This window comes from Salvelinus fontinalis, unplaced genomic scaffold (assembly GCF_029448725.1).
Source record: "Salvelinus fontinalis isolate EN_2023a unplaced genomic scaffold, ASM2944872v1 scaffold_0023, whole genome shotgun sequence".
Taxonomy (NCBI): Eukaryota; Metazoa; Chordata; class Actinopteri; order Salmoniformes; family Salmonidae; genus Salvelinus; species Salvelinus fontinalis.
Window position 1 is genome coordinate 742,916 of NW_026600232.1, and position 9,517 is coordinate 752,432.

Consider the following 9,517-nt stretch of genomic DNA (forward strand, 5'->3'; position numbering starts at 1 on the left):
CCACTGGGTATGTGATGAAAGAAATAAACGTTCATCTTTACTATTATTCTGACATTTCACAATCTTAAAATAAATGAACTTAAACCTAAATGAACTAAAAAAGGGAATTATTACTCAGATTAAATGTCAGGAATTGTGAAAAACTGAGTTTAAATGTATTTGGCTAAGGTGTATGTAAACTTCTGACTTCAACTGTATGCATCTGTTGGTCACAGATACCTTAAAACGGTAGTCAGTATCTGGTGTGACCACCATTTGCCTCATGCAGTGCGACATAAGATAAAGGATTTAATGTATTTTTGTATTGAATACATGTGTCGTGGAAATTACTACCAAGGACTCAGTCAAACTTAAATGAATCATTCTTTACTTTCAGCAAGCTGGAAAGGTTGCAACAAACTTAATGCACCATAGTACACATCGGTCGGGAGCTCTTTCGGGGCAGTCAAGTTAGTTCTCTTATATACTGCTTACACAGACAAGTTATATTTGCATGATTTACATTATTCATCATTAACGTTTGGTTCCTGCATGTAACTTATAGAACATATTCTGGGCATTCTGCCAAAAGGTCTGAGGGGATCATGACTGTCTCCCCCTCACATCTATACCCAGCACCTACAGGAACCAATGATGTATGAGACAAGATGTACAATTCAAGGCTCTCTCTTCAGACAACATTTCCCCCACACATGAATATACCCCTACTATTGGTGAAACATTTTATTGTACATTATTTAATGGAAAATATGAGATAATAAAATAAGATACAGCTCTGAACACCTCCTCCCCACCACACACACACACCACTCCAAGACGATTGATACATAGAGATCCAGAGCTGCATATTATGCTACACAGGTTACCATGGTAATCAGACTTAAACTGTTAGAGAATGTGAGACAGATAACTCTTTGCAATATGTTTTCTATTGAAATGTTATTTAGGAATCTGGAACCGGTGCCGGAGAGAAACGAGATGAAAGAAAACATGTTTGAGCTTTCTGGTGTGTTATCAGTGACCCTGAATGAGCAAAGCTCTTTCCACATAGACAGGAATAAGGTTTCTCTCCTGTGTGTATGCGTTGGTGTGTAGTCAGGGTGGAATCTTGAGTAAAACTCTTCCCACACTGATCACAGCTATAAGGCTTCTCTCCTGTGTGTATGCGTTGGTGTAGAGTCAGGGATCTTGAATGATTGAAACTCTTTCCACACTGATCACAGCTATAAGGCTTCTCTCCTGTGTGTATGCGTTGGTGTATAGTCAGGTATCCTGAATCATTGAAGCTCTTCCCACACTGATCACAGTTATAAGGCTTCTCTCCTGTGTGTATGCGTTGGTGTATAATCAGGGATCCTGAATGATTGAAGCTCTTCCTACACTGATCACAGCTATAAGGCTTCTCTCCTGTGTGTATGCGTTGGTGTCTAGTCAGGGATCCTGAATAATTGAAGCTCTTCCCACACTGATCACAGTTATAAGGCTTCTCTCCTGTGTGTATGCGTTGGTGCATAGTCAGGTGTCCTGATTGATTGAAGCTCTTTCCACACTGATCACATCTATAAGGCTTCTCTCCTGTGTGTATGCGTTGGTGTTTAGTCAGGTTTCCTGAATTATTGAAACTCTTCCCACACTGATCACAGCTATAAGGCTTCTCTCCTGTGTGTATGCGTTGGTGTATACTCAGGTATCCTGAATGATTGAAGCTCTTCCCACAATGATCACATCTATAAGGCTTCTCTCCTGTGTGTATGCGTTGGTGTCTAGTCAGGGCTCCTGATTTATTGAAGCTCAACCCACACTGAACACAGCTATAAGGCTTCTCTCCTGTGTGTATGCGTTGGTGTACAGTCAGGTATCCTGAGTCACTGAAGCTCTTCCCACACTGATCACAGCTATAAGGCTTCTCTCCTGTGTGTATGCGCTGGTGTACAGTCAGATTTCCTGAATGATTGAAGCTCTTCCCACACTGATCACAGCTATAAGGCTTCTCTCCTGTGTGTATGCGTTGGTGTGCAATCAGGGATCCTGACTGATTGAAGCTCTTCCCACACTGATCACAGCTATAAGGCTTCTCTCCTGTGTGTATGCGTTGGTGTGCAATCAGGGATCCTGACTGATTGAAGCTCTTCCCACACTGATCACAGCTATAAGGCTTCTCTCCTGTGTGTTTGTGTTTAGTCTGGGCTCCTGACTGATTTAAGTATTTCCCACAATCAAAGCAGGTATAAGGTCCATCCCCTGAATGAATTCTCAGATGAGATTTTAAGGTTTTAGATACATGCTCTAGAGTGTGAATTTGCTCATGAATAGTCAAGTCCTGTTTAGCAAAACTCTTCCCACAGTCAGAGCAGCAGTGGTGAGGTTTCTTCCCTATACGTCTCTGCTGGTGTTTCTTGAGGTGTTCTGGTCTGGAGAGACTCTTCTCTTTCATGTCAGCATCATGATGTTGTTGAGGCTCCCCAGATAATAAGCCCCTCCCTCTAAGAGAGCAACAGTTAGGGATGTCCCCTGTGAAACAAAGACATTGAATAGTTTAGGTTTTGCAAATATGGGTCCATAAACAGATGGTCCTTCCATGAAATTAAGGCCTTTTGCGTCCCTTTCATATTTTTCCAGTAGAAATTGTACATCAGTATTACATTTTAAATCTGTTATTAAATAATATTAATGAACACTTGCTAAAGTGACAAAATTGTGAATTGTGACAAGTCCCTCTGTCAACCCTGTGTAACTTCTAGAAAGATTTTTACCCAACGAATTCAATAATTTATCCAAGTTTAACCATCATTGAGTACAGTTACAAGCGCAGAATGAAACTAATATTGTGAAATCAATTAGCATAAGAGTTTGATTTAAACATTGACATGTTTTGAAAGAACAATTTCCCTAATAAACCTGTTTACATGAACACATCTGAAATAAGGCTACCTGATGGGACTTTGAAAAACGCTGAAAATTGGCAATCAAAATAAACGTTCTACCACCTCGACTATGTTTTTTAAAGCAGTATAACGTTTGTATGTGAAACTATTTCTAAGCTGCATACTTTCAGTTTTTCCTGAACTCACTGGACTCGGTCAAAAGAAGTTAGCTGGCGCTGCTTGTGTTAGAACATGCAGATTAAATACACCTCTATAACTCTGATTAGGACATGAAACACTTTAATCATTGTAAAGATTGATAATGAAAACAAGGTGTTTTTAAAGGCGTATGCTTCCTTCTGTTATGGCCTTACACCAATTAAGATCAGCAGAGTAAGGTGTTTACATGACTAATGCCATACTCAGCCTACTGCCATAATCAGTTTAATAGGAAATTATTAGTGTGCATGTAAAGCACTAGTTATTTTGTTACTTTGACAGTCATTTCTGAACATTATTTATTTCATGTAATTAGTGATTCATTTACATCTGTCCCTCATTAAGGTCAACCCATGTTTAATATGGTGAAACTGTTCCTTACATTTTTTGGGCAAAAGAAACATTGAACGTCAACTCATAGAGTAAAAGCAGGTTTCCTAGTTCTAGTCTTATCGATTCTCTGGTGTTTTTTGTAGAAAACTGAGCAAGTGAACCATTTTACCCAGAAATTGATATGGTAGACGAATGTTTTTGTGGAGCTAGCATTCAATTTTCACTCCCCGTGGAACAAAACTAGCTTCCATTATGTCATCATGAGACAATTGGTGGCTGATTTAAAGGACTATTTCATTGTATTGTAAACTAGTGGTTTTGTTGTTTTCAGTAATCCCCTGTTACTTTATTTAGCACTTACTACAGTATGTACTTTCATATAACCTCTTGAGATGGGAAAACATGTTTTTATTAAATCGAACATGCGCTCTTCATAAAAGAAATTTAAAATTAGGTGAATTCAAACATTTTTTGGGGGGGACCAAGTTACACTTCTCAAAATTGGGTGGAACTACCAAATATTTTAATCAATATAATTAACCAATTAATTGTTAAAGAAGCAGAGTAATCCACACACCATGGTTTTTACTTAATGAAATCATATCTCCATGTTCCTCTTCTCCTCTCTCAGTTCCACTCTGCCCCGGTGTTTTCCTGCAGTCGACCAGAACCAGCAGTAAAGTACGGAGAGGCAGTCGACTTGGGGACTCCGGGAGGGTGGAGGGGAACGGGCTAGCTTTGTCCTGTTGGCCACAATAAGTTAACAGTTGATCATTAAACCAAATATTGTATTAATTCAGTCTAAACCTCTGATTTGGGTGCATCCCTCAAACATCTCCTTCCACCTGAAATGTTCAATCGTTCACTACAACCCACAAATCTAAGAGTATTGGGTTGGTGGAGGAATGGGCTAGTTTCCACCATATATCTCATACCAGTCATTTCCTATCAAACAACGCGGAAGAGGAGAAGCAAGAGTGATAACTGGAACCAAAATCTGGCTTATGGCTTTTTTGATCATATTTACATTTTCGTAACGAGTTGGTTGTTAGGAGTGTATTGGTAAAAGTAGGACACGTGACATCCCAGCAACTTTAAGAGAAAAAAATATATATGGGAGTAGTGCCTGGTCGTCACTAGTTACCACAAACAATGCCATAAACCACACCCATTTCTACAAATTATCTTTTTTAAATGTGATTTTAACCCTAACCTTAAAAACACTAACGTTATGCCTAACCCTAAATAAATTAAAATACGATATAGATGTTCGACATTGTGGCAAATGGTGAAAACACACATATCTGCCCTCTCCTTGGCTATAATGGTCCCACCTGATCTTGCCTCTTCCCGAATGCCTTCCAGCTGCGTTTCAAACTCAACAACCTTCAGCCCTTGAATTGCGTTTTGCATCCGAGTGTACCTTAAAATGTCCCTTAACCAAGCGAGGGAGAGTGATGATCGTAGAGGCAACGTCCTTGGTGGAAATCTTGAAGATTCACTTAAAAACAACCAACCTAAAGCTATCAATGTATCTAGTAAGCTAACGTATCTAGCTAGTGTCGTGGAAATATTGGTCCAATAATATTTCTCAGATACCGGAACATTAAATGTATATAGACTTCATTACAAAGCCAAGCTGGTCCAAGGATCATCTGACTTCGCCAGTCTCAGCACACTCATTTTATACAGTTTCATCCTTACATAGTCACTCCTCTTTATGCAAAATACCCTTTGACATTTCGCCACCATCATCTTTTTGTCTCACTTCTGACTTATTTACACCCATTTTAGATTATATTGGTGGCGTCACCATAGTACTAATACAATATATATATATATATAAATATATTATACACAGTTGAAGTCGGAAGTTTACATACATTTAGGTTGGAGTCAATAAAAACGTTTTTTAGACCACTCTACAAATTTCTTGTTAACAAACTATAGTTTTGGCAAGTCAGTTAGGACATCTACTTTGTGCATGACAACTCATTTTTCCAACGATTGGTTACAGACAGATTATTTCACTATATCACAATTTCAGTTGGTCAGAAGTTTGCATACACCAAGTTGACTACGCCTTTAAACAGCTTGGAAAATTCCAGAAAATTATGTCACGGCTTTAGAAACTTTTGATAGGCTAATTGACAATTTGAGTCAATTGGAGGTGTACCTGTGGAGGTATTTCTAGGCCTACCTTCAAACTCAGTGCCTCTTTCCTTGGGAATCATGGGAAAATCAAAATAAATCAGCCAAGACCTCAGGTTAAATAATTGTAGACCCCACAAGTCTGGTTCATACTTGGGAGCAATTTCCAAACGCCTGAAGGTACCACATTCATCTGTACAAACAATAGTATTCAAGTATAAACATCATGGGACCACGCAGCTGTCATACCGCTCAGGAAAGAGACGCGTGAACATATGAACATACTTTGATGCAAAAAGTGCAAATCAATCCCAGAACAACAGCAAAGGACCTTGTGAAGATGCTGGAGGAAACGGGAACAAAAGTATCTATATCCACAGTAAAACGAGTCCTATATCAACATAACCTGAAAGGCCGCTCAGCAAGGAAGTAGTCACTGATCCAAAACCGCCATAAAAAAGCCAGACTACGGTTTGCAACTGCACATGGGGAAAAGATTGTGCTTTTTGGAGAAATGTCCTCTGGTCTGATGAAACAAAAATAGAGCTGTTTGGCCAAAATGACCATCGTTATGTTTGGAGGAAAAAGGGAAACGCTTGCAAGCCGAAGAACACCATCACAACCATCAAGCACGGGGGTGGCAGCATCATGTTGTGGGGGTGTTTTGCTGCAGACTCCTCACTACAAAACTAAGCCAAATTTGCCAACAGTAATATATATTTTTTTTAATTGCAAGCTAGCTTCATATTTTAACTAAGATACCGAAAATGCTGGTTGTTGATTAAATTTGACACTTAGCGGCCACCAGAGTTTGAAAATGTGACTACAGCTTGCAATGAATTGTGGGTCATATCGACCCCGCAAGTGACCAAAGTTGTTCACTCGCTCCTTCAAGCTAAATCGAGGGCCAACGTTAGGGAATTAGACCTCCCTTAAGATGGCAATCAAACTGCATCCGGTTTCGGCGGAGATACCCCCGAGGGAAAAACAACGTGTTTGGACTGTAGTCATTTATTTTTTTTGTTAGAACGGCCACTTGAATATCTGGTTAAATAATGGCTAATATATAAGAAATCAGTGAAGGAATGTGAACATGTGCACACTTCGGGAGGAAGGAGAGAATTAGGTCATAGTCACAGATTCCCAAACATGATTGTATGAACTGCTTAATTTTGCTGGACCCCAGGAAGAATAGCTGCTGCCTTGTCAGCTAATGGGGATCCATAATAAATAGTGTAATGAAACAAGCTGGGAGCAGGTCTCGAACCCTCGACCTTCTAGCCCGAAGTCCAGCGCGTTATCGAATGCCGTAAAAGCATGCTCTAGCGGCAGAGTCGATATCCGCACTTATAAACCCAGGATCGTTACAATACGACTGACATAGTTGTAGGCTACTTTTTTATTTATTTAACTAGTTAAGTCCTCTTATTTAGAATCACGGCATATGAACAGTGGATTAACTGCCTTTTTCAGGGACAGAACGACAGATGTTAACCTTGTCAGCTCGGGGATTCGGTTATTGACCCAACGCTCTAACCACTAGGCTACCTTTTATTTATTTATTTATTTTACCGTTATTTTACCAGGTAAGTTGACTGAGAACACATTCTCATTTGCAGCAACGACCTGGGGAATAGTTACAGGGGAGAGGAGTGGGATGAATGAGCCAATTGTAAACCTGCCGCCCCAAACAGAACACAGCAATGTGGAGATTCACAGATGATGAAAACTAAGCCTAGACATTTTACACAACCCAGCAGGCATATACTGTTAAAACCAGACTTACCCGATCCATTGTGGAAGCTACTGTTTCTTTGTATGATATGAACTTTTCGCCGCTAACTGTCCGCGTCAACAATTTGTTGTTTTCTTGTTCTTCTTTAAGGTTTTATGGCAGACTACACCTATTGCCGCCACCTACTGTACGGCGGGTGAACAACAAATACAAATATCCATCCAAATTATTTACATCGTAGGTAAAGAATTCATGCAGTACATCTCTCCATAATTGTGTCAAATCTTCATGAATTTGTTCCATTATAAATCAGATTCTTTACATGAATACCATTAAAAAAAGATGCAACACTGTTTCTGGGTGGTCATTACAAAAGGTACATCTTGAATGTATCTATTTTTTTTAACTTCATGTAGTGGTTGGCAGGGTAATATGAATGAATCATTTTATAATAAACTTCCTTAATTGTGTTAGTAAGTACGTATGTGTGAGATAACAGATATTATCAATAAAACGATTCCAATAAGGCATGACATTAGGTATATAGATAGATACAAAATCCTGTTGATACAAGGCTAGTATCGCTCTGTTGTTGAATGGACCAAAACAAAAACAAATCTTTACTACTATTGAGTCAACAGCGGTAATCGAAGGTAGGTTCTGAGGGTCTTAACATGTTCCTGAATAATAAAGCAACACCTGAGGGAATGGAGACTAAAACAATTGTAAATTCTTCAGGCGTTGTAGGGATCTTATAAAGTGATAAGAATGAGTCATAATGAAGTAAAAGACCCTCTGCATTTACAAGTTGTCTCACCAATAGGATATTATTTCTGAACCAATATTCTAAAAACAAAGATTTATTATTACACAATATGTGCTGATTATTCCAGATATAATATACGTGTGGAGAGAAATTATGCTTCTAAATGAAGGACCATGACTAGAAAACCTGCCGATGAAAAGAAGAGTTTCACTGGAACTTTGTCAATAGCAAACCAACATGAAGTTAAGAGCACCAAAAGTAGAAAAGGCATAAAGTTCCACATAGAAGTAGGTCTATGAAGTGTTTTATCAAATTGATCTTAAAAGTTTTATTTAAGAGAGGAATGTCCAGAAAATTCAGCCCACCATACTCCATATAAGTATTCAATGCAACAGTTTCCTAATGTGACGGGCACGATTTCTCCACAGAAAGTTGAAAAGCATCTGGTCTGTTGAAAGGGTTTTACATGGAACCCTAAAGATTTCTACCTGGAACCAGAGGTTCTACCTGAAACTCAAAAGGGTTCTCCTATGGGGACAGCAGAAGAACCCTTTAAGGTTCTAGATAGCACCTTTATTTCTAAGAGTGTAGTGCTGCTACGCCCACTCTTCTACAACACTTCAACCGTCCAAATAAATGATGTCATGGAGCATCACCATGGCAATGATGATTTGTGAGACGTCATTGCATCGACAATCCCCAATAGTGACTTAATGACATTTGGAGTCCCTGACATCATTTGTTTGGCTTCTAACTGTTAGAGAGGATGGCTGCATCTGAAATGTCACCTGACAGTATATAAGGAATAGGATGCCATTTCACACACAGACTATGTGTAGGTCTATTCTATTCTGGTGGATGGATGGTGTAATGGATTGGTGTTACGCACGCCTCTGAGAAGAGGGAACGCAACTCCCTGCTATAACTCAACTCTCTGAAGTGCAAGAGGTATGGACTGTAGGTGCGAGCAAGGATGACACAAAAGCAGATTTTACCGTTTACTAGGATTTATTTTCATACACGGTAATATGGGGAAAAGGGGCTGGACGGAACCAAAGCAAAGAAAGTAAATATCAAAGTTCCCCCTCTCCTATCTAACCTGCCTACCCACTTAACTTACCTAACTTAACACCGCCTGGTGCCCTAACCAAAATACAGGGGATGGTCCGCCCAGGTCTTACCTAGTGTGCCTAGACAGTAAATATACTACGGGTATATGTATGCCCGCGGGCCTCTTGCCTAAGCACTCCCAAAGTGCCTTCTCCTTCCCCCCCCCTGGGAACAAATGAAACAGAGTAATTATTAATGATTTCACAAACACAGGACATAGAAAAACTGCTACCAACAACAACAGTACATACCACACTTTCTGATACACAACCCACACTATATCACAATCTAATGTTTCTCTCTCTCAATCTCTCTCAATCTCTACTCCTTATCTCATCT

General features: G+C 39.5%; 1 protein-coding gene across 1 annotated transcript; it reads right to left on the bottom strand.

Moving 5' to 3' along the window:
* Nucleotides 1-350: 350 nt before the first annotated feature.
* LOC129842227 (zinc finger protein 883-like) lies at nt 351-7,447 on the bottom strand. The gene is made up of 3 exons (XM_055910687.1): nt 7,354-7,447; nt 3,994-4,159; nt 351-2,511 (listed from the first exon to the last, which is right to left on the bottom strand). Exons 1-3 carry the CDS (start codon nt 7,360-7,362, stop codon nt 944-946), a joined length of 1,743 nt encoding a protein of 580 aa, XP_055766662.1. The 5' UTR covers nt 7,363-7,447; the 3' UTR covers nt 351-943.
* Between the last annotated feature and the right edge of the window lie 2,070 nt (nt 7,448-9,517).

Bases quoted from the DNA above. Each gene is read 5' to 3' on its own strand.
- LOC129842227 (XM_055910687.1), bottom strand. The intron at 2,512-3,993 runs GTGTGTGGATTA...TTTGTTTCACAG, and splicing joins TTCATTAAGTAAAAACCATG to GGGACATCCCTAACTGTTGC.